Genomic DNA, 24,417 nt, shown 5'->3' with positions numbered 1-24,417 from the left:
GTAGCCCAGGCGAGGTAGTGAACAGCTGGCCCCACGACCTGCTGTATCCCAGGCGAGGTAGTGAACAGCTGGCCACCCGGCACTGCTGTAGCCCAGGCGAGGTAGTGAACAGCTGGCCACCCGGCACTGCTGTAGCCCAGGCGAGGTAGTGAACAGCTGGCTCCACGACCTGCTGTAGCCCAGGCGAGGTAGTGAACAGCTGGCCACCCGGCACTACTGCTGTTGTTTATATCACGTGCGCCCACGTGACTCGCGAGGTTCGCTCGAGAGCGAAAAAAGAAATCGCCGCGGTCCCTTTGAAAGCGCGACCCGGGGCAGTCGGGGCGAGGGCTCAGGCGAGAGAGGGCGACGACGACGAGGACGAGGAGGAGGAGGACGAGGAGAGGACGAGGAGGAGGAGACGGTAAGAGAAGAGTGGAGAGATGACGTTGGGTGAGGAAGGGAGACCAGGGGAGGACGCGGTCCCCTGGGTCGCGTGAGACGGAGCACACCCCAGGCCCCGGCCTTCAACCGGGGCCTAAACACAGCGCAGCTAGCGATAGCATTCTGCTTAAATTTTAGTTTTTTTTAAAACCCCACAGTGCTATAATAATCAGTGTTATAATAACAACAGCAATAGGTATTGCGCTGTTATAATACGCTCATTGTTGTAATTGCAATCCCTAGTGTTTTAATTGCAATCCCTAGTGTTTTAATTACAGTGAGCATTATCCGGGCATAGTAATATGCAATGTTAAAATGATAACTGTTGCAATTTTTATTTGCAGTAATTACAGTACGATAGTTTAAAGAATCCTCCACCAACGCTGCGCTGACCGGCGTGGTGAAGTATGGTCAAGCGGCAGCCGCCACAATCGAAACGCCTTGGGAGACGCCTTCCGCCTAGCAGTTGTGTTGACGGAGCTTTGAATAATAACAGTACAGTAATTATAGCAATGTTCATAGTATTTGAGTGATAGCATCGGTGATACGCTGATAATGTTAAACGTAATCACGGGGATAAATAGGTGGGGCGAGGGTAACGGGCGCCAAGTGACAACGTGTCGTTCACAATGTGACACTGCCACATTATGAATGACACCACATTGTGAGTGTCAGTGACACAACCACGTTGCGAGATATACAACCACATTGTGAGTGACACCAAGAGCGAATTGTGGGTGACACCAACACATTGTGAGTGACACCGCCACCACATTGTGAGTGATACCACCACCACATTGTGAGTGATACCACCACCACATTGTGAGTGATACCACCACCACATTGTGAGTGATACCACCACCACATTGTGAGTAACACAACAAGCGAATTGTGGGTGACACCAACACATTGTGAGTGACACCACGAGCGAATTGTGGGCGACTCCACCACATTGTGAGTGACACCGCCACCACGCTGTGACACGACCACCACATTGTGAGTGATACCACCACCACATTGTCGTTTATTGTGAAAATTCGGTCACAGTTCCTATGATCACTGTTACATTGCTTTTATGGCTTTACTTTGGTGATTTCGAAAAGTTTTTTGGTTTGGCCATGTTGTAGTACGGAGTTAGACTGATGGCCTTAATCTAAGTTGTCTTGTGGTGGTTGTTGTTGTTGTTTGACTTGCATCCCACTGGGAATTTTGCACACAGCGTTGGTGTACGGTGCTTTTTCTGGAATATTTTGCTGTTTTTTCCCTGGATTTTCTGTTTGCACAGTCACATAGTCACTTTAAGATGTGTTCTTGTTCGTGTTTTTTGTTTGTTGCGGTTGCACCCGATTCAAGAGCCGAATGGCTCACAGGGCTATACCAAACAAATTAAACTGAAACTGAGTGATACCGCCACCACCACATTGTGAGTGACACCCCAACCGAATTGTGGGTGACACGACTACCACCACATTTTGAGTGACACGGTGACCACGTTGTGACACCACGACCATATTTGGAGTGACATCAACACCACATTTTGAGTGTCACTTTAACACCGACGCTGTGTCACAAGCACTTTGGGAGTGACACAGTCATCACATTGCTGTTGGCGCTGTCGGGGCTCTATACCGGTATAAACAGCACTGCCAATTTGCTGATAATGTAGTTTTCTTGGGGAGGAGACTAGTTTTTTCTGGTTGTCGACTGGCTCCGGCAATAGCAATGTGGAATAAACACTGTTGGATCAGTGTCATCGACACACTAGAGCGTCACTGCATATGCTCGTGGAGAGTAAAGACCCTGCGATTATGTTATTATTTACTTGAGTAACTGTGATAGTATGTCATCGTGATAATAAGATAATTTGCAAGTCGTAGGATTTGATCTGTTATCTACAGAAAAATTCAAATCGTGTTAACTGCCTGTGGATCACCTTAAAAGCAGGGCTTGATTTCAGCCGGAATACTTTTCTGGAAATAATATTGGTGTGCTACATCCATTTTGGGATTACAGGAACATTGTGTACAATAATGTATGTACAAGTTGGTGTGATGGGCACAACGTTGTAATGATTGACACGAAATTAATGAATAAACATTCACAAAGGATTATAGCGATTTCGGGAACAATATGGGATAGGCATACCTACTTTAATGGTAGTGCATTGCGCCATTAATGCCTACTCCAAGCCAACCATAGAGCATCTTTTTGGAAAAGATTGAGCGAGAAATTAAGCCCTGCTTCACAAGCATCTGCATTCATCTGTGTCATTGTGTGGCTCACACCATGCTTTAAAATCTTAGCAACACCTTACACTTCATATTCTTAGCTCTTTCGGTAAAGTCACGTTGAAGGGAAACAATAAAATAATAACATATATAAAACAATAAAAATTCTCACGATGTTTCGACCATAACACAAACGGTCGTCATCAGGTGTGTCGGTTTGCATTAATTTATTGGACGTTTTTTTATAAAAAAAGACAGTTTAAAAATAAATTAATTAATGCAAACCGACACACCTGATGACGACCGTTTGTGTTATGGTCGAAACGTCGTGAGAATTTTAATTGTTTTATATATTTTATTATTTCCCTTCAACGTGACTTTACCGAAAGAGCTAAGAATATGAATTACTGCAGTCACGAAAGCTTTAAATCAAAACCTTACACTTCAATAATAATTGTGTTCACATTTTTTTTAAGTTAATAAAGAAACGCAAATGCACCTCATCGCAATCTCTGGCAAGGAGGTAGAGCACCACCAGGGTCTGGCCTCACAAATAGAGATCCTTTACGGGTCTTTTGTCTTCTCGTGATGGTAATGTGACCTCGTCACATGAGGATGAAGCACATGCAAATCGCAGTCAAATGGGTTATTGCTGTAAAAATTCACAAACGACAGTATCACCAAATAACACGTGATATTGCAATTATCTCGTTTGCTTCCCAGCACGTCTCTTTTGTGCTGGGGGGGGGGGTGCTTCCAATGATCGGATGCCAAATACTGAGTCTCAGTATTTATCCATTGCTGTTTATTGAACACAAGTGGGGTGGTAATCGCAACACTTAAGGCGAATTGCATTGCTTTGCAATTATTGCAACACCTCGTCTTTCGCAGGAGACACAAGCCTGACCCGTACCGTGCAATAATTGACATGATGGCGGATGACGTGACCATTTTATTTCAATCTTGTTTTTAAATTTGAAAAATTACTGTTGCGCATGTACAGCCCTTTTGTCAAACCGCCGACGGATGAGGGCCTCCTCCGCGCACCGTGAAGGGTTGTGGGGGTTATTTTTCCATGCATCACTACGTTGCTTGGCGTGGGTGAGTGAAGTTGTGGAGCAGATGTATAAATTGCTTTTTTATATTTAGTTCAGTGTCCTTCCCCGTACCTCCGATTAGCACGGTTGGCTACGTGCGGTGCGAAAGAAGTGCAACATACATACATAAACAGCAATACGGAACAACAATAGATGTTTTTACACTGCCCTCTGCTGTCCTCAATGTTGCCCTGTAGCAGCCTACAATAACCGATTGTTTTGTGTTCACCCATCAAGGTGAGATACAGGCTCACTGATGCTTTTTTTTTAAGATCTGATTGGATTGGGTGCATTCCAGGTGATTTGGTCGTAACACTTGTGTCCCACAGCAAGAAGGGCCTGGGTTTAAATGCCCTCCCTCTGTTCTGCATGGATTTCCTCCAGCTTCTACAGTTTACTTCCATAGCAAAAAAAAACTTCCAATGTAATTGTTATTTGTCAAACATTCCACCGTACACAACCAAACGTGCTAATCGATTGGGATTGCACATAACAGCATCACCCCCTCTTTTAAAAACGTGGCAGGACCCTCCTGAAAGAGAGCCTTGAGCTTCAGTTAGGCTTTGCTAAGAAACGAGTGTGATAATAAAATAATAACAATGGATTTCGATGCACTGTCCTCTGCGTAGCCCCTGCAGTGTTGTGCGGACGCCTAAATCACAGTTATAATTGAAATTGCATCTTTTGACTTGACGTAGATGAGATATGGGGTAAAGCCGTAGCACAGTGATTCGCGCCCTGCCCTACAAACTGAGTGTTCGGAATTTGATTCCAGACGCAGTGTATGAACTGGCTCCGAGCACCCCCTTTACTGACCAGCTTGGTGAAGTATGGTCAAACAACTGCTGCCACAACCTACACGACTTGACGATGGCTTCATGTAAAAGTGTATTGACAAGGGGCTGTCAATTACTGACAATTTAATTCTGCAGAACTGCATGATGTCTCTGAAAGACAAGCGGTGTATGAAACATTCCCTCTTTTGTAACCGTAGATGATGGTGATGTGTGCCCTCCGCTGGACCGGATAAGTGGAGCATGAGGAACGCTCGGATTTGAATGAGCTCAAGGTCAAAGAGTGAGTTGAACGGCAGCAGCAGCAGAGCAAAACGAACAGGGTGAGAAATGTTAACTGTACTTCCTCCATAGCCAATGAGCAGTGCTCCACATATGCTGCATACTGAGAATTTAATTAGCAAAGAATATGGGAATTGTCTGAAACGTTTACATTTAATGTGTAATAGCGCGGCAATTCAACCAATGGGCGAGTTTCTTAACCCCCCCCCCACTGCCTCTGTCCACCCAGCAGTTAGTCGATCGGTAGGTTGAATGTGGTAGGGTAAAGTGTGGGTACTCCCACCTCTTTGAAGACATCTGACCTAAATGTTCCCTCGAGATGGCTTATATAAAATTCCCTCTAGAGATGCTCTCTCTAGAACTAGTGGAGCCACTTCCACCAGCAGTGGCGCGGACAAATACTTGCAGGGCTGCACTTTAACGCATTACAATATGTCTGAAAGAGCTTTAGTGTTTGCATGACAGAAACCGATGCATGTTTGGTGAATGATTGGTCACGTGATCCTCAGAGCCCGCAAGGGAGCGGCTCGGTATCATCCCCTCACATGCCCTGCTGTAGAGAAATGTTCGTCGCCTGACAGTCAAGCTGATATATTTTATTTCTCAGCTGGTATTTCGGCAAATTATGTTCCAAACCGAATTTAATGTAGAGAGTTTTTACTGTGCAATCATTGTTGACCAGAGTGAGCGCATAAAATCGCTGCCCTCAATTAAAACCCAGGATCTCAGCAGGTGCTAGCAATGTGGTCCGACCACGGAGCAATTTATGACGTAAACAAAACATGCCAATTGGTACTAGTTCAGCACGCCAGCGTGTTGGAGAGTAAACCCGCAACATTTCACGCATCGTGACGTTTCGCCGGTGATCATAACCAGCTTCATCAGGCGACAGCCGTGATTGTGGAGAAATCCTCCCGTTTCGGTCTGCGGCAACTGCATTTCGGCAAACGTGTCCGTCCGTACGATAGCAGGGCGGTGAGAGAGATGGAGGCCGAGGGAGAGCGCGAGGGCCCCTCGTTCCGCGAGCTCTGCTGGCTCGTGTGCTGGCCGCCGCTGCCCAGCCGCATCGTGTCCAAGCTGGCGTTCTCGCCGTCGCCGCCGTCGTACCGCCTGCAGGGAGACGGAGCGAGCGGGCGCTGCGGCCTCGTGCTTACGGAGCGCGCCGACTGGCCGCACACGTCCTCGCGCCTCGACGCCATCGACGTCTTCCTGACGCACACGCGGCGAGGCAACCGCATCGCCTGCATGCACGTGCGCGCCTCTCCACAGGTGCGGGCTCGTCGCCCACTCGGAATGATAATAATCATAATCATCATCATCATAATAATCGCATTCACACTCTCCGGTTTCCTTCCCGAGTAAAGCCCATTTGAGCGATAGAACTCTTACAGTAATAGGTTTTACCCTTTTAACTGGCACAAAAAACTGACACCTTTATTCAAGGCATCATGTCTGCAATAACCGCAACACAAGCAGTCAAAATGCAAACAAAAAGAGACAACTCTGATAATAATATTATGCACTGTCCTTGAATTTGATTGGTCCACACCCGAGACGGCTTTTCTTAGAGCCTCGTCTCCACTGGTGTTGGACCAGAAGACGCCAAAAGGCACCAGTTAAAAGGGTAAAACCTATTACTATATCTTGTTACTGGCAAAGGAGGTGTCATAATGATAGAACTCTTTTCAAGGGCAACTCGGCTAGCAGACTAATAATAATACTAATAATTCAGTAGCAATATTGCTTGTTTACATATTAGTACAATTGCCACCCTATATCTGCAGCTTAGTTTTGTAATTTGTGCTGTGACCATTCTGGAGGTAGTCTAGCTGAACAGATTTGCTATACAGGGAATTTAAAATTTAGCTTTGATTTAACGTTGAATCAGGTTTGTGATATTTTTTATTCCTCGTGTGATACAGTTGTTTTTGGTATTTGTGTTGTGTTTGTTTTTATTTCTTTGCTTCATTGCTGTACTTAATTTTATTTTCCTTTTGTCAATTTGGTGACCCAAGTCACAATCGAATCGCAACACGATTCAGTGTTGCGATTCCATTCAATAATTGAGTGAACCCATTAAGCATTTTAAAGACAGTTATTGGTTTATGCGACGTCCGATGCATGTATGGTGAGCTTAAGCATTGAAAGTTATAATTAAATTGACGTGTTGTTATACCCCTGCAATTTCACAGGGGTCGGCTCTTGCAAATAATTATATGTGAGGTTTTTATATCCACATTAAAGGGACCTTTAGGAAATTTGAAAGGTCTCTGCTGTAGAGATTGAAAGGACAGCCCTAGAAAATTTATCGTGAACCCTTTGTAGTTTGGCTCTGGAATGAGGAGTTGCTGATCGCTAAGATCCTAGCCAATTAAGGTGGCCATGTACCTCAGAGGTGAGAGCACCGAGCTGGTACCGCTGAAATCAGGGGGTCATAATCTATTTGAGCCACCCGTGATTAAACTGGTTTCTCATTTCGAGTGAGTTGATGGTCTCAAGCTGGTCACCAATGATTGCGCACACAATAACCCATTATGTAAAATTTCGTTCTGCACTTGAATTTGACAAAATTCCAGCTCTGAGAATTCAAAATATGAATTTTACTCCGTAATATATATTTTTGGGTTAGATCGCGTAAATATATAAATTTGTCGTTAATACCCGCCACCACCCGACACAGCCAACTAGTAAGGGTTGTCACGTAAACAGAACGTGCCAATTCGTCACTAGTACACCACACCAGTGTGTTGGAGAGCCAAGCCACAAAATTTACAATCTGAGTACGATGTTTCGCCAGTAATTACAACTAGCTTCATCAGGCGAGAGCCAGATTTGTGGAGAAGTCCATCTGTTTCGTTCCTTATATAGAGTCGTAGATGTCTTGACTACGCTTCTGCACTCTTGCACGATGTGTGGGGGGGGGGAGATTACTGAGGCAATGTACATTATGCGTGTGCATTATGCGAGCACTTTGAACTTGTACTTCCTGTTTATTGTGTTTATTAAAATAGCCGTACCAACGGTAATCCCTATTGAAGTACGTTGCCCTTTGTAGGCATGCATTTAAACAATGTGTTATTTCATGATTCGCTTCCACGCAGCACTCAGGCGGTAGCTATCCGAACGGTTAAAGTTATTTTGATTTAAAGCTTTCGTGACTGCAGTAATTCATATTCTTGGCTCTTTCTTCTCACATGACATTGACTTTTCCGAGACAGAGGTTCTTTGTAAGCCATCTGGCTACCATGAGAGATTCGTTCATGAGGCTATCCACATATACAAGCACAGAGACAATTTCAACCGAGAAGATGGATTCTAGCTTAGCAATCATTGGAAAGATTTGATTAACCATTTCAGGTCTTAATTGATTGTTCACGCTTACGGTGGCTTTCAGACAGCATACATTAATTTTTCGTCTCCCCCTCCTCTTTTCAGAACATAGATGGACTAGTCCTTCTAAATAAACTGCCAAATCGCTGCGCGTGGCGCTGACGTTTTTTAATAAATAAATACACCGTTTAAAAATAAATTAATTAATGCAAACCGACACACCTGATGACGACCGTTTGTGTTATGGTCGAAACGTCGTGAGAATTTTTATTGTTTTATATATATTTTATTATTTTATTGTTTCCCTTCAACGTGACTTTATTTTTATTTGTTTCAATTTCGATAGATTCTCTAATTAGTCTTGGCCAGTAGTGTAGATAATTTTGCACGAAACCTCAACATTATCAAAATCAATTGAGTGTCCTTGTTGGCACGCATGTTCTGCTACTGCTGACAGTTGCATTTGGAAGAATTTAATATTTCTCTGATGTTATTTTAGTCTCGTGCTGATCATTCATCCTGTTTGCCCAACATAACATTTACCACAGTGCAGTTAATCCTGTACACACCTTCTGTTGATAGCTTCGGTAATGCATCTTTTGTATCAGATATTAATTTCTGTATTTTAAGTACCATGCCAAATCTGACTCGGATGTTTTGTTTATCCAAACATCTGGCTAGTTTATCAGTTACTCCCGCAATGTACGGTATTTTGATCGTTTTAATTACTTTGGCAGTTTCAATGCTCTTGCTATTTGATTTGGTTTTAGTATTCAATGCCCTGTTGATTTGTGCATCATTGTAACCGTTCATTTGCAGCACTTCTTTAACATGTTGAATTTCACTTCTCAGACTGTCACCATCTGACACTTTCTTAGCTCGATGAGTGAGCGTCTTGATAAGAGCAGATTTCTGTGCGGGGTGATGGTGTGACTCTGCATTCAGATAGGCGTCAGTATGCGTTTTCCTTCGGTAAACACGCTGTGTGTTATTTTACATTTCTACCCTGTTCGAGCTGAATATCCAGAAATGGTACAGTTCTGTCAGCTTCCACTTCCATGGTGAACTGGATGGATGGGTTTTGCGAGTTGAGATGATTTAGACATTCGTTAAGTGTATCTTTGCCATGTGGCCAGACCACCAATGTGTCATCCACATATCTAAACCAAGCAGATGCTTTTAGTGTGCTTGAAGCTATTGCTTTGGTTTCAAAATCTTCCATGTACAAATTCGCTATCACAAGAGACAAAGGAGAGCCCACTGCTGCTCCTTCCTTTTGTTTATAGAAGTCACCTTGCCACAAGAATTAAGTGTTCTTTAAACAGTGTTCAGCTTGTCTTGGGATATCTTTGGCTAAACCTTTGTTCGTTACCAGAGTGTCGAGTAATTTAATTGACTCTTTGACTGGAACCCTCGTGAACAGAAAGGTCACATCAATACTTACGAGAATATCATTAGGGTTAAGCTTAATATCTTTAATTATATTTACGAGATGTTCAGAGTTTTTGATGGGTCCTACCGATGTAGGGCTGTATTTGTTTCGTTACGTATTGTGCAAATTTGTATGTGACAGAGCCTATTGTGCTATGGGTCTTAATGGGACATCAGATTTGTGAATTTTTGGTAGCCATAAAGTCTTGGTGGTTTTGATGCCCTTGGTTTGATCAGGTATTGCTCTTCCTTGGGAATTGATGACTTGGCAATGATTGCCGTTGTTTTACGTTCCAAGGTGCTGGTTGGGTCTCGTTTAATTTTAAGGTAGGTGCCCTCATCGAGTAAATCTTTGATTTTATTATCATAGTCCTCAAGGGGCATCACAACAGTCGATCGACCTTTATCAGCAGCAAGAATTTGGTTATCTTTATTTGCTCTCGATTCTCTTAAGGCTTTTGCTTCACTGAAGTTAATATTTGTTTTTGGCAATTTGCTGTTCTCAATAATTTTGGCAACCTCGTGCCTAGTCATCTCAGCTTGATTATGGGGGAGATGTCTAACTGCTGATTCCACTTCAGCAATGATCTCATCGACAGGGATTGTACGTGGGGCAACAACAAAGTTAAGACCTTTAGACAGGACTGAAACCATATCGCTGGATAATTCAACGTTAGTCATGTTTTAACGACACATATATTTACGCGATCTAACCCAAAAACCTCTTATGGATGATATAGGTCACGAAAGCCTACGCGTTAAAATGAATTTTACTATCATGCTACATTACTCTTCATGTCGCAGAGCACGTTTACACATCGATCCTCCTGCACCGGCTCCCCCCTCCAACCCACCCCACAGGCCCACTGCACTCTGCTCTTCTCACATGGGAACGCCGTGGACCTGGGCCAGATGTGCGGCTTCTATGCCGATCTGGCGGCCAAACTCAACTGTAACGTCTTCTCCTACGACTACTCTGGCTATGGCGCCAGTTCGGGCAAGCCGTCCGAAAGGAACCTCTACGCCGACATCGACGCCGCGTTCCAGGCACTGCGGACGCGGTAACGAGCCAGCGCAGGCCACGGTCATTTATACCGCGATCAGACTTGTAAATACCTTCAGCGAGCCACGCATTGATACACATCTTGCGGTTGTCCAACAATAAGGTTTAAAGGTAGAGGTGCCGCCCTGCAATTGCTTGCTCACTCTGCTGCCGGCAGAAGAGACTCCACTCGAAGGTAGCTTCAGAGGGCGTTGTGTAACAGTGACGTGAGAAGCAGTCTACGCGTCGACCGCCTATAAAGAGTCCATTGCTTTAACAGAAGTGGCTTTGAGTGTGCTACAATAAAAAAAAACTGTATAAAAACATGTTGTACACGGAATTGGGCCGTACGTTCCCCACGCCTAGTATACACGCTGTAATAGCTAATGAGTCGTGGCACTTGGGTGGGTGTGTGCTGCAATGAAATATCATTGGCTGCTGAGCAAAGACACTTGATACAAACCATGGAATAGTGTAACAGTAAAAATAATAATGAATATTTTTCGAATGCGCTTCCCAAACAGGGAAATCAATCACGAGTCCCCCAGGCCATCCTCGGGAGGTGGTGGTGGGGGGGCGGGGAGCCAGGGCCTGTTGGGATGCTGGAGGTGGTGATGTGTGTCTGTGTTGGGGCAGGTACGGGTTAACCCCGGACAAGGTGGTGCTGTACGGTCAGAGCATCGGCACCGTGCCCACTGTGGACCTGGCATCGCGCTACGAGTGCGCCGGCGTAGTGCTGCACTCGCCGCTGGCGTCCGGCCTTCGCGTGCTCTTCCCAGGGATTGCTCGCACCTACTGCTTCGACCCTTTCCCAAGGTGCGTGAGTGACGTGTGGGGGCAAACAAAACGTTTATAAAACCTACACAACAAAGATAAGTCCTTGGATTGCGCAATACGTTCAGGGACAAACAAACGCACGTCGGAAAGCATCGCTGAATCCATCTCGTTTTTTTCTTTTTCGTTTTTATTCAATGCAACAATAGTTTCTCTCTGTCTCCCTCCTCGTTTTTTTTTTCCCCGTTTGCAGCATAGAGAAGATCTCCAAGGTTTCCTCCCCCGTGCTGGTGATTCACGGCACTGAAGACGAGGTGGTGGACCTGTCGCACGGCCTGGCCATCCACGCGCGCTGCCGTCGCCCCGCCGAACCGCTCTGGGTGGAGGGCGCCGGCCACAACGACGTGGTGCTGCATGCGCAGTACATGGAGCGCCTGCAGAGGTTCCTCACCCACGAGGTCACTTGTGCCTAGGTCCTGCGTGCACCCCACGCCGTGGACGGGGAGCAATGGCCACGCCAATATCATCACGTCGTCGCGTAAAACACCGTTATGCGGCGGCGGTGGTGGTGGTGGTGTCGTTGTGACACCTTTGGTGGCGTGTGCCACTTTTTAACGCAATGCAATGCAACCGTCTGAATGCATTCCGCCATGGAGAGTAAACGTTGCCGCGCGCGCTGGTTAATTTGCGTCGTTCCATCGACACCGCCATAACTGACGTGGGGGTAGCGGTTCAGTGGTGGTGGTGGTGGATGTGCCACATTTGTTTTTGGCGCTAGCCACCTCGCAATGCAATGCACCTGTCTGGATGCAACTGCTTCCTAACACAATGGTGAAATAGAATCAAAGGTGAAAGGTGCAGCCCTGCAATTTCTTGCTCTCATCACTGCTGGCAGAAGGGCTTCCACTGGAAGGGAGCTCTAGAGAGAGCCCCTATTGGAGGGTATTTTGGTCTGCTCTTCCAGAAGTAGGTACACCCACACTTTATCCCACCACAAGCGACCTGCCGATCGACTTGACTCTGGTGTAGCCATTTATACTGCTGGGTGGACAGGCGATGGTAGGGGAGATTAATAACGCGCCCCTTTGTTTCAACTGCCACTCTGGGAGGTTAATTTAACTGGTGACCTCTCTTTGCAAGTCCAGTGCGATGACCATATCACCTCGGCAGCATCCCCGGTAAAATAGAATATGCAGCAAAGAATGGGCGTAGCACGCACATGCACCATGCAATTTGCATCGACAGACTTCACCACATCGCACTGGAACGCATCGTTCTGCAAAGAACCGCACTGGATTAGAGATCACAAGCTGGTGTGCATGTGCAACTTTTCTTGGGGCCACAGAAAGCATTGACGGAGAAGAATTCCATGTCAGACGTGTAGTGCAATCATCCATTTCCATTCGCTTTGATCTGATGACCAATTCCATTACCATGCCGTGAAGTGTTTTTACTCCGTGTGCGCCATCACTTACAGTCGTTTGCGTGTTCTTGCCGAGTCGTGCTTTACCTGTTTTGAGTTTGTATTTTGCTTTTCCGTGACAGTGTTAAACGTTTAAATTGCGTTCATGATCGCGAACCCCGGGGGCTGGTCGCCCCGTTATTCATCTTGTCTTACAAACTGTGAAGAGAAGAGAACTATTTTCCTACGGCCTGGAGCCCAGCAGTAGACACAGCGGGTGTACATTTGTGCGTGTGTGTGTCCGCCCGTGCCCGGCGCACTACCAGTGTGCCATTCACAATATGGATGCATGCCTGTGTGTACATAATGCAAAGTTAAAAAAATGTATTCGAACTTAAAGAGCTTGGTACCAATCAGGGCTTAATTTCTCACTTAATGTTTTTTTTTCTGGGTCGCCAGTCGACCCGGAGTAGCTTAACAACGCGCTGAGTATCCACAGCCCATATTGCGAGGAAATGTTGGATGTGGTGTGTCGGGTGCAGAAATAATGACCAGGTCGCCAACCCGGACAGACTCGGCTGAAATTAAGCCCTGGTACTCGTGTACAGTTAACTCTCGGTCCTCTGGGGTAATGGGAGGGGGGGGGGATAGGTTACCCGGATAGAAACAAAAACACGGGACAATACAAATGGTATGCAACATAGGCTATGAAAAAAAACATTTATTGTTTACTTACGTAGAATGTGGGTGAAAATTTAGAATGTGCCGTGTTTGTATTGGTCGCTGAGTCACGAGTGAGGAGCAGCAAGTAGTCGAATTAGTGCGCATGCATTAAGGGCGTGAATTGGCGGGGAATTTTCTATTTTCTTTATTTTTTTGCAAGCACGGTTGACCCGCGAACCCGAATAATTAACACACGGATAATCGAGAGTTGACTGCGTGTGGGTCGTTGATCTTGGTTTTTGTCTTTCTTCCTCGTGAATGTTACATTTATCGCGTCAAATCTTTTACAGGGGAGTTGCTCGGTGAGCCTAAAAGGCAGGGTCCGAAACTGAGCTATCGGTCGGGAAACTTGGTCGCACGCAACTGAATTGTGCCCGCAAACTAGTGACGAGCAGTTGTGCAACCGACTGCTTGCAGTCAAGATTCGCCTCTCTTTTCAACGCATCTTCTCGGCGATTTGTAGCAATGTCTTTCATCACGTGCGCGCATTTGTGAACCCTGATTGGTTCGTACAATCCTGAACGTGGCGCTTGATTTTATTGTTGCGCAACCGCTTGCTCGGATGTGGGCAAAGCAGTTGCAGGTGATGATGATTATTATTATTAAGTTGCGTGATTTTGAGAGCGACTTGGGTTGAGCAGCCTATGTCTCCGGCGTGGACCTGGCCAAAGTTGGCCCTGTGCAGTGTTATTTTTGCACCGTGCGTTTCAGTTGCAGCTTTTGTTGATATTTCGTTGATATTTTGTTTTATTAAGCATGATGTTGTCCCCATTTAGACGAAAGACGTGTGAAACTTGAGCGGGGATTGACATTGGTGGAATTGGCGAGAGCTCGTTTTGCCAAACGCCTTAGTCTTCTTGCAGAAGCTCTTTCCTCTTCCATCGGAAAGGGGGTGGGGGGGGGGGTGGGGGGGGGTCGTGTTTAAGTCTTCTCTGACCTCACATCTTCCGTAATATATGGAAACATTTGTCTGTGTTCATGTCGTTTGAGATATTTAAAAATAAAACAAATCTTTAGTTGTGAATTCTGTCGCCGTTATCGAGTGTTGCAACAGCCACGGTGTACACCAATAGCATCGCCAGGCGTTGCGTTTACGAAGACCAATTTAGAAGCCTCCATACAGTAGGGGTCATACAACCCATTACATTAAACATACAGACAACAAATTCTGAGTTTTTACATGAGCCAATGGATCTTATCAAGGTGGTAGATACAATGTCTGTAAAAAAATCAAGTACTGTAATTATAAGAGGCCGTTATTTTTGTATTTAGCGAATGTTTTTACACAGCACCAGATACACAAAAAGAATTCCAACATATGCATGTCGATGTTATATGCGAGTGGATGTCATCCCACGTAGCCACAGAGCCATGTGACAGCCTCCTCCAGCACGTGCAGGGCGACCGGTCTGTCCCGGCACACCCTGGCGGACTTCACAGCCAGAGACGATGTGTGCCATGGTCTCATTGCTCCCCGAAGTACATTGAGAGACAGTACATTGAGTTTAATGAACATTGGATATCCGTTGAGTTTAAATTATTGCGACATAGTGCTGTGAGCTGTATAATTCCACTCGTAACTGGTAGCTGCCTTGCCCGTCCCTCTGTTGGCTTGTAGTATTCCACAGAAGGAGAATTACTTTGTTGACCAATGATAGGGATCAAATGTTATTAAATGTTTAGCATGCGACTTGAACTTTAGCTTGACCCTGCCCTATGAGCAAAACTAATCAAACCAATTATTCCTCTGGGCATAAACAAAAATTACGTTCCAGCTGTATGGGTCTGGCTATACGCGTAGTCCCACAAATATGTGGCAGCGTTGAGCTGTTTAGCCTTTTCTGAACATTACAATTAACCATTGCTCATAATGGAAATGGTTGAGTTATCAATGGTTGATGAATGGTTCATCGATGGTTGAGCAGAGAGTGAAAAGTACGTTGGATTTCAGAAACAGGCGTGGTGTGGACTTCCAAGGACAACACCCATGGATTTTATTTCGCTCCTTTCGCAGCCAAATACCTCACAACGCACTTAATCCAATACATGGCAGACATTTTTTTGGTGATGATGCATTGGCAGTGGTGCCCGAGCACAAATAAAAGAAAAAAATGCAATTATATAGCCAAATAACACTGCCTTGATAGAAAAACATATATAATCGATTACATTTTGGGAAATGTCCCTTCTTTATAGCATAGACACTAAACTTGTATTTTTTTTACCGAGTAAAACCCACTGAACAATTAACTCTGGAATTGATTCGAGCAGGCCTAACATTACTGGCGAGATGCTGCATGTCGAGATTTGCTTGTCCTGAAGCAATGCTGCTGCTGAAATTATTTCACGCCCGGAAGGCCGAGGCAGATAATGGGGTTAAAAAAAGACTTTTACAACATTTGCGTCACGGACAAACTTTTCAGGAGCGTATCTGTTCTGTGTGTCGAGGGATGCCCGTAACAGGTGCGGTGTGTAAAACATCGCCACAAAATGGAGACAAAGGCGGTCTGGCGCGGTGCTGGCCAACCACCCCCTTCGTGTGTCGTGACGGCCTTCATAGGTGCTGCTCGCTAACAACACCTGCTTCTGCAGTCTGTTAAAGACGACACGGACGAACTTTGCTTATGACCACAGTTGTATAGTATAACATTGCTGACACCAGGCACGACTTTTGGGGTGCCTCTTTAACTTTCCGAAGCGTCGGGAAGAATACAATAGTGATCATTCTTGTAATGCTAATTTTGCACGTCATTTTTAAAGCGTGCAACACGGAAAATGTGCACGTTTGCAAATGTGCGTGGTTACAGGGCCGGTGAAGAATGTGTCTCGCTTCACCGTTTCGCAGCCATGAAACGCCACTGTGGAACGCAAGCCCACACATTTGCCACAAAGCGCCTTATCTCAATCTTCTCAACCAGAAAGCAGGAGTATTTACAGCAACAGCAGTGGCTGCCTCTAGTCCACGTGAGGTATACACATTGTTCCTAAAATAATGTGTTATGTTTCGATTTAAAGCTTTTGTGACTGCAATGATTCATCTTCTTTGGTTCTTTCGGTAAGTCACGTAGAATGAGAATAAAATAATAAATTGATAAAATAAAATAACACAATAATATTCTCACGACGTTTCGGCCACAACACAAGCGGCCTTCATCAGGTGAAGGGGGCGAGACTGTCTGGTAGGACAGCGCTGGAGTGAGAGAGCCACGTTCAGATCACGGCTTTTAAGCTGTGAGAGGAACAAAGAGCCCTCAAATTTCCGTACCACGGATAGCTACGGGCCCCGTGGGGCCTCCGTGGTACGGAAATTTGAGGGCTCTTTGTTCCTCTCACACAACTTAAAAGCCGAGAGAGAGACAGCTGTCTCTCTCCCCCTCCTCTGTTCCGACCATGGACGAACTCGTCCGTCTGAACGGGGCCCGTAGCTATCCGTGGTACGGAAATTTGAGGGCTCTTTGTTCCTCTCACACAGCTTAAAAGCCGTGATCTGAACGTGGCTCTCTCACTCCAGCGCTGTCCTACCAGACAGTCTCGCCCCCTTCACCTGATGAAGGCCGCTTGTGTTGTGGCCGAAACGTCGTGAGAATATTATTGTGTTATTTTATTGTATCAATTTATTATTTTATTCTCATTCTACGTGACTTTACCGAAAGAACCAAAGAAAATGTGTGATGTCTCCCACCGACTGGCGAAGAACCCCAAATCCATCAATGATCAAGCATCTTAACTAAGTCTAATTGATTAAAATAATATTCAAATCATTTACAGCCTCGATCTCTGTGAAATCCACTGCTTGCCCCACGCCTTGTCGGTCCATGTGGGTTGTTTGAGATCACTTCACGCTGGTCAGTGCGAGGTTGGTGAAGAAAGTGGACCAGGGCTGGTTCAAATATATTACTCGCCACTGATGTTAACCGTGGCCGGGAAACGAACTAATGTCGCCGTGGCTTCTTACCGCGGTTTGCTATTCACTGTGCCAACGTTCAAGCTCTTTGGTTCTATTCGGTGAAGTGACGTAGGTAAAAAATAAAAAAAAATCACGACGTTTCGGCCACAACACAAGTGGCCTTCATCAGGTGAAGGGACCGTGCTGTCACAAGGACAGCGTTGAAAAGAAGAAAGTCAAGTCAGGTCGCGTCCTTTTAAGCTGTGTGGGAGGAAGCAAAACGCTTTGACAAAGGAATTAGCATAAAATGCTCAGAGTAACAACACGGGGGAGGGGAATATACCTACGTGACTTTACCGAATAGAACCAAAGAGTATGGATCCTTCAAATCTAGAACGTTCAAGCTGATTACAAAGCATGACCACATTTCCCCCGATTATAAGACGTACCAGAAAGTAAGACGCACCCCAAATGTATGTCCGGTGTCAATCAAGTTACACACCTAGCGGATGATAAGACGCACCCCCCAAGTTTGATTTACAATTCAGAGGAAAGAGGTGCGTCTTATTATCCGGAGAACACGGTGGCGAAAAATAACCCAGACTCAAGTTTGACTATTTCCAAGGTGACACATTTTTTCACTCGAAAACTTCATCAAGGGGATTTCCCATGCTCGGTTGCTGTGATGCTTGTCGCAATTCTTACGATACTGTAGAGGGTAGAGTACGGGGCTCGGGTTGACACAGGTATGTACTCTCGGAAGGCCGTGCAGACTGGTGGGTTGTCTCATATCGTTCATGGATGGATATACGGAGGATGCGTGTCGTCTGCTTAGCTATTTTGTTATTATAGTTAACTGAACTAAACTAAACACATTTTTTCTTATTTTCCCAGGCATAGGCACAATGAGCTATATGGCTCTTTTTTCATAAGCGACCTGGCCACAAATGATAAACTCAACGAAGTGGCTTATCACGTTGAAATGTTTTGCAGACAAAGACTCTAAACGCGTGTTGTTGATTCTTAATGTGGAGGGGAAAACCGGAGGACGGAGAGAAAATTCCACGCGACCACGGGGATGGAACCCAACGACCTCCTCCATACCAGGCGAGGTAGTTAACATCTGCCACCGCAGATAAAATACGGGTTGGCTATTCTCATAGCCATCAATTCACAATCGTTTTCAGTTTCTCCTGCAGCAGCTAAACACTTGCATATTCCATGGGATGAAAGTTATACACACGCACATATCAAACTTGTATCCCTGCTTTTCTTTGCCCACACATTTTCCACAAATATAAGGCCCGTATCAAATGTGAGTTGACCTTTAGTCGTGATGTGGGAATTGAAATTACAAGCACGTTTAGTGGGGTTTGCTTTTTCTCAAAATAAAAAAAATATGAATTACCATTTTATGCAAGAGCAAGAAGAGGACAATAGACCAGTTACATAATGGTGGTTCGTGACAACACATCTCACGCTGCAGGCGAATATTCTTATTCCTGTGGCTGATGTTGATGTAGAGCAACAGCTTTAAGTTTACATTGAGGCGCTTGAGGCGGATAATAGCATCAGCGGAGTAAATCGCTGTGATGATGCCTCCTTATTTGTGAATCAGCCATCGAGTTTATGCTATATGTTCCACGGTTCTGTTCTGGGTTACCACAATTGCACACACACCTTCGGAGAGTTTTTAATCTTCCAATATGTGCATCGTAACCAACATCTGCTTGCCATGGTTTGTCCGGATTCAGTTTAGGGCTCTTGTGGCCCATGAGCTTCGAATGAGAATTGAAGGCAGGGATCTTCTTGGCTTATTTTTTTCCGCAAAGCTTATGGGCAACCCCTAAACCGTATCCATGCAAGCAGATCAAATTCGGCTACTGCTTTTAATTAATCGAGGAAACCAAATAATTAAATATCTCCATAACCAGTGCATGTGCGAACCGATAGGATCGCAGCAAATTGCCAAAATCACACTGGGACCGTGTTTAAGAACCTTTCCCATTCACTGTAAAATTTCAAAATCAGAATCCGATGAGCTATGAAGCTCTTTTTCACATATGTCCAGTCAGGGCGGGCAAGAATGTTATAACAACAAACGGTACAAACACATAATAGTGCAAAGTACAAGAAAGGTTAACTAATCACCGAAACGCAAACAAATACAACACTAAACCATCCCCATCCTACCAGACAAAGCCCACTGAGGTGTTAATTCCTTTTTCAGAAGCAACCTTTTCCGCAAGTGAAAGCTCAACAAAGTGGCCCCATCATTTTGACATTTATAGCGGCAAAATCACAATTGCTCCGACAGCCGCAATATGAGAACAACTCATTCAACGAATGCAGAGAAGAGTAAAATTGGGAGAAATGTCCCGAGCCGCGATGACTGACTTGGCTGTCTTGATAACGTAGCTGTCCGAGCACTCTGCGTGTGTAATGTTTCCACGAAACAGTCTTAAGTTAACTCAAATATAAGAACGCCCGATTGTAATCTTGCATGGCCAGAAAAAAAATTCCTCACGTGCTCAAAAGTGTAGGAAGCCTTCGCGAGCTGCTACGGAGCATCTACTCGCAAGTTAGCTCATGCATTCCTGAGTGGTGATCGTGACATCTCGCTCAGCACACATCAACACAAAGCCTGTGTGTGAGCGTATTTTGAACTTCTTTCACACCGCACGTAGCCAATCGTCCTAATCGGAGGTAACGGGGGAAGGAGTAACAACCAAACGACATTCTTATATGATTTATATATTTATAAAGCTCCTAACATTTAGGCGCTTTTCAGTAATTATAAATTTGTACCATAAGATGATAGTGGTTGAGATAACGAGTGGGGTTCTCATGAAAAGTGGTGGTATCGTTATAGTGATAGAAGAACAGGCAGGAGTGATTAAATAGGGGTAGGGGTAGTGATAGGGGTTGGGGTATAGGTATGGGGTTGGGGTAGTGATAGGGGTTGGGGTAGAGGTTGTGATAGGGGTTGGGATAGTGATAGGGGTTGGGGTAGTGATAGGGGTTGGGGGAGAGGTAGGGGTTGGGGTTGGGGTAGAGGTTGTGATAGGGGTTGGGGTAGAGTTTGTGATAGGGGTTGGGGTAGTGATAGGGGTTGGGGTAGGTGTTGTATATGTTGGGTATGAAAATTTAGCTGAAAATAATAAAAATTAAATGAAATTTGGAAAAATGCGTAATTATCCGAATTAATGTTAATTTATGCATATACTATGGTAATTCGAGAGATAATCGTATTAATTATGCGAGTGTGTGCGATTATGCTAATGCGAGCCGTTATGATAATTAGGCCCTGCCTCGCTGACGAGAGTCGTATCATCAATCGGGATGATACAATTAATCGTATGAAGTTATGCAGGTGTGCTGTAAGTCAGATTAAACTCGGCTTCGTTGTCTAGGTTCGTATTATCAATCGGTATAATACAATTATTCTCGCTTTAACATTTACCGATTATGTATTAGTGTTTTATGTCAGGTCTCCAAATTCAAATCTCAATGCAGAATACAGTTCTTATAAATAAGATTATTATGCATGGACTCAGGAAAGAAACACGCAACCACTTCTGTGTTAAGCAATTTTAATTTCTAAACAAAACCTTAACTCTATAATATCCGAATTATTATGCTTGGAATTATCAACCACATTGATCCATACATTTAACCCACAATGGTCACGTTGTTAATTGGGTAGCAGATCAATTTATTACTTCAGAGTACCACGAGCAGACACAGCAAATACGAATAAAAAGTCCTTAAAATTCATCCGACGACATTCATGCGAAAGGCGATCAAAGCAATTATACTCCAAAGGCAAAGTATACGTCAATAGATTAATCGGCAAGATTATGCAATTAAAGAAAAGCGAACGATTGAGATGCTTCTAAAAGATCCACGTAACTCAATGGGCAGCAATGTTCTTCACGATCAGTTGATATTTAATGCTTAATATTGTGTGGGTGCGGTGGATTGTCTCTTTGGTAAATTCTTGTGTGATTAGACGCCTGGAGCGCCATGGGTTTGTGAGGGTGGGGGAGGGGCATACGGACAACGGCTGGTTCCCTCTATCGCTCGGCTCGGAAGTTGGCTGAAGGTTCTCTCTGCCGCTGGATGATGAGCTGTGTCGGCACGATGCCCTCTCCTTGAAGATGCGCGATCGCGCTCATGCGCTGGCAGCTGACAGCAGCAGGCTCCTTCCACTGCTGGAGGGGCTGCACCGGCACGTTGCTTGTCCTTGTAGATGCTCTATCACGCTCGCCGCTGGTCCGCTGACAGCAGCAGGCTCCTTCCACTGCTAGAGGAGCTGCATTGCACGCGCTCGCCGCTGGTCCGCTGACACTTTTGCTCACGGGCGGCTGGTCAGGCTCTTTCCCCTGCTGGATGAGCCGAGTCAGCACAACACTTGGCCGCTGGCAGCTGGCACCCTTGCTTGGAGGCGCTGGTTGCGCTGCAGCTGGGAGCTGGCACTCGAGGTAGAATAAAAGTCCTTTAGCGATACTTTGTCTTTCAGCTCTGAACTCACACTCGGTGACACATCGCTACTCTGCAAGCCTCGCCATCCTCGGTTGATTGCGGGGCCCACCGGGGCCTGCCGCTCGCCGCCCTCTTCTATAGCTCGCCGAGCTGTCCCTTGTTGAACTGAATTGTCGAGATGATGGTTGAACTGTTACATCCGAAAAAAATCTCCGCTCTGCGTTGTGGGGAGGGGTGTGGTCCGTGTCCGTGTGTGTGTGTGTCCGTGTGTTATTAGGTCATCACACATCCATGGGCACAGATGGCCCCCGCGATAAAGAGTAATTTCCCTCGCTCTGGCGTTAAATTCTTTTCTCGTGCTGTGGGAAGACAAAGACGGCCGGGAGGCTCCTTCTTATGGAACACAGTCTATCTTGGCTGTGTAAGCCCGACCCATTCAGCCTCATCCCTTCTCGATAACCATTGATTTAACACTGCATCATTATTGTTTGTTTATGTTTCCCAAGATTTGTGATTTAACACCGTCATCACGATGCACTTCCTAGGGCTTATTAATGTTCGTCTCCGGGATTTATTAATTTTGTTACTTAAAACTTGTTTGCCCGGTTTCGCTCCCTGGAATTCCCCCTCGGGCTTCATTAGTAATGCCCCCTCCCCTTTCCCTCTTTGATTTGGGGGTTTTATTACTTTATTGTTCATCTCCTGGCGCCGGTGGTGTGTTTGGGGAGGGGGTTGTCCGTCTCCCCCCTTTTTGCCTCCGAATTTTTTAAATGGCCTTTTACGATCTCCAGCTGCTTTTCTGGGTGTCGGTTTGAGGGTGTTTATTTATTATTATTTAAAAATCGGCAAATATTATTAATGTCAATTTTGGAAAAAGGCCCATATACAACATAGAGGTAGTGATAGGGGTTGGGGTAGGGGTTGGTGTAGGGGTAGTGATAGGGGTTAGGGTAGAGGTAGGGGTTGGGGTAGTGAATGGGGTTGGGGTAGTAATAGGGGTTGGGGTAGAGGTTGTGACAGGGGTTGGGGTAGAGGTTGTGACAGGGGTTGGGGTAGAGGTTGTGATAGGGGTTGGGGTAGAGGTAGTGATAGGGGTTGGGATAGTGATAGGGGTTGGGGTAGAGGTTGTGATAGGGGTTGGGGTAGAGGTTGTGATAGGGGTTGGGGTAGAGCTTGTGATAGGGGTTGGGATAGAGGTAGTGATAGGGGTTGGGGTAGAGGTTGTGATAGGGGTTGGGGTAGAGGTAGTGATAGGGGTTGGAATAGTGATAGGGGTTGGGGTAGAGGTTGTGATAGGGGTTGGGGTAGTGATGGTCTTGGGATAGTGATAGGGGTTGGGGTAGTGATAGGGGTTGGGATAGTGATGGTCTTGGGATAGTGATAAGGGTTGGGGTAGTGATAGGGGTTGGGGTAGTGATAGGGCTTGGGGTAGTGATAGGGGTAGGCCTGGTTGTAGCTGGGGGACGGGGCAGGAAGTAGCAGTGGGATGGGCCAGGGCAGGGGTCGGCAACCTGCGGCTCCGGAGCCACATGCGGCTGTTTACGGACCGCTTTGTGACGTAATGGATGGATGTGTAGTGACATAGAATGGGTCACAACGGCGCGTTGCGCTGGTTCCTGGTAGAGAGCGGGATCGTGGGTGTAGTAGCCCGGTCTACCAGCAGGGCAGGTGAAGTGTGCTACTGGAGCGTGTAGCACCGATTTCTGGCAGAGAAGGGGCATTTAAGGATACAGCAGCCGGTCTGCCAGTAGGGCACGTGATAGGCCGGGGTAATGGATGTAGGGTAAAGGTGACAGAGGGGAGACGTGGGGCAGAGCCCAGCACCTTCTGGTAAGTTCCAGAAGGGGGCGTGACCGACGGCGGAGCCAGGCCATGCTGGGGAGGATAAAAGGGAGGCCCCGACGCTGGGTCGGGGCTGCTGTGGTTTAGGAATGGAGCCGTCGTCTACGAAGTCTTCGTCCTCCTCGTCGGTGTTGGGTCAGGCAGTGTGCCGGCTGTCCTGACTCATGTAGCTATCCCCTATACTGTGGGAAGTGTATAATAAACGTGTATGCCTCCTACGACTAGTGTGTCTCTGAAGTGACTCACTGCATATGTATTCACGATAATTGCGCCTCTTGATTTCTTGAGTTTTGTACCGAATTCGAACAAAAATGGCTCTTCGTGTTATTTTTATTTGCGACCCCTGGGCTTGAGATAAAGAGATGGGTTTTAAGGGAGAGAGTAGAGTATTGGTGGTTTAAACAATTAATTGTTTATATGATAATATAACATTAATGTCGATTATCTTACGATATAAACGCCACGATAATCGTATAGTCTGTTTTTTAAATAAATCTTGACTTGGTTGCTCTTTTTGTTTGTTAAGTATCTTATTTCCTTATCTTACAAAATGATTGTGAAATTACACCCACACGCAAGTTGTCATGTGGGCAAATGTGCCAAATGATTTGGGTTTTCAGCAAACTGGAGGAGGAATTATGGAAAGCAAGAATGATGGTAATTCTGGAAGTAAGCTCC

The 24,417-nt window shown here is 45.6% G+C and overlaps 1 protein-coding gene across 5 annotated transcripts; it reads left to right on the top strand.

The window, feature by feature from the left end:
* The first annotated feature begins 274 nt into the window (after positions 1-274).
* On the top strand, positions 275-14,550 carry LOC116950523 (alpha/beta hydrolase domain-containing protein 17C-like). Of its 5 annotated transcripts, XM_032968370.2 has the most exons (7): positions 342-403; positions 768-923; positions 4,743-4,865; positions 5,793-6,093; positions 10,447-10,646; positions 11,264-11,443; positions 11,655-14,550. In XM_032968370.2, exons 3-7 carry the CDS (start codon positions 4,807-4,809, stop codon positions 11,872-11,874), a joined length of 960 nt encoding a protein of 319 aa, XP_032824261.1. In that variant the 5' UTR covers positions 342-403; positions 768-923; positions 4,743-4,806; the 3' UTR covers positions 11,875-14,550. The 5 variants fall into 5 exon arrangements, with proteins under 5 accessions (XP_032824263.1, XP_032824260.1, XP_032824264.1 ...); XM_032968372.2 differs by lacking the exon at positions 768-923 and having other exon boundaries at positions 275-403; positions 5,796-6,093; XM_032968369.2 differs by lacking the exon at positions 768-923 and having other exon boundaries at positions 275-403.
* Positions 14,551-24,417: the final 9,867 nt, after the last annotated feature.

This window comes from Petromyzon marinus, chromosome 39, assembly GCF_048934315.1.
Source record: "Petromyzon marinus isolate PM22_M1 ecotype Great Lakes invasive population chromosome 39, UKy_Petmar_22M1.pri1.0, whole genome shotgun sequence".
Taxonomy (NCBI): domain Eukaryota; kingdom Metazoa; phylum Chordata; class Hyperoartia; order Petromyzontiformes; family Petromyzontidae; genus Petromyzon; species Petromyzon marinus.
The sequence above is the reverse complement of the archived record's forward strand: the minus strand, read 5'-3'. Positions and strand labels throughout refer to the sequence as shown.

Bases quoted from the DNA above. Each gene is read 5' to 3' on its own strand.
- LOC116950523 (XM_032968369.2), top strand. From the start codon at position 4,807: ATGAGCTCAAGGTCAAAGAGTGAGTTGAACGGCAGCAGCAGCAGAGCA. The intron at 4,866-5,792 runs GTGAGAAATGTT...TCCGTACGATAG, and splicing joins AGCAGAGCAAAACGAACAGG to CAGGGCGGTGAGAGAGATGG. The intron at 10,647-11,263 runs GTAACGAGCCAG...GTGTTGGGGCAG, and splicing joins TTCCAGGCACTGCGGACGCG to GTACGGGTTAACCCCGGACA.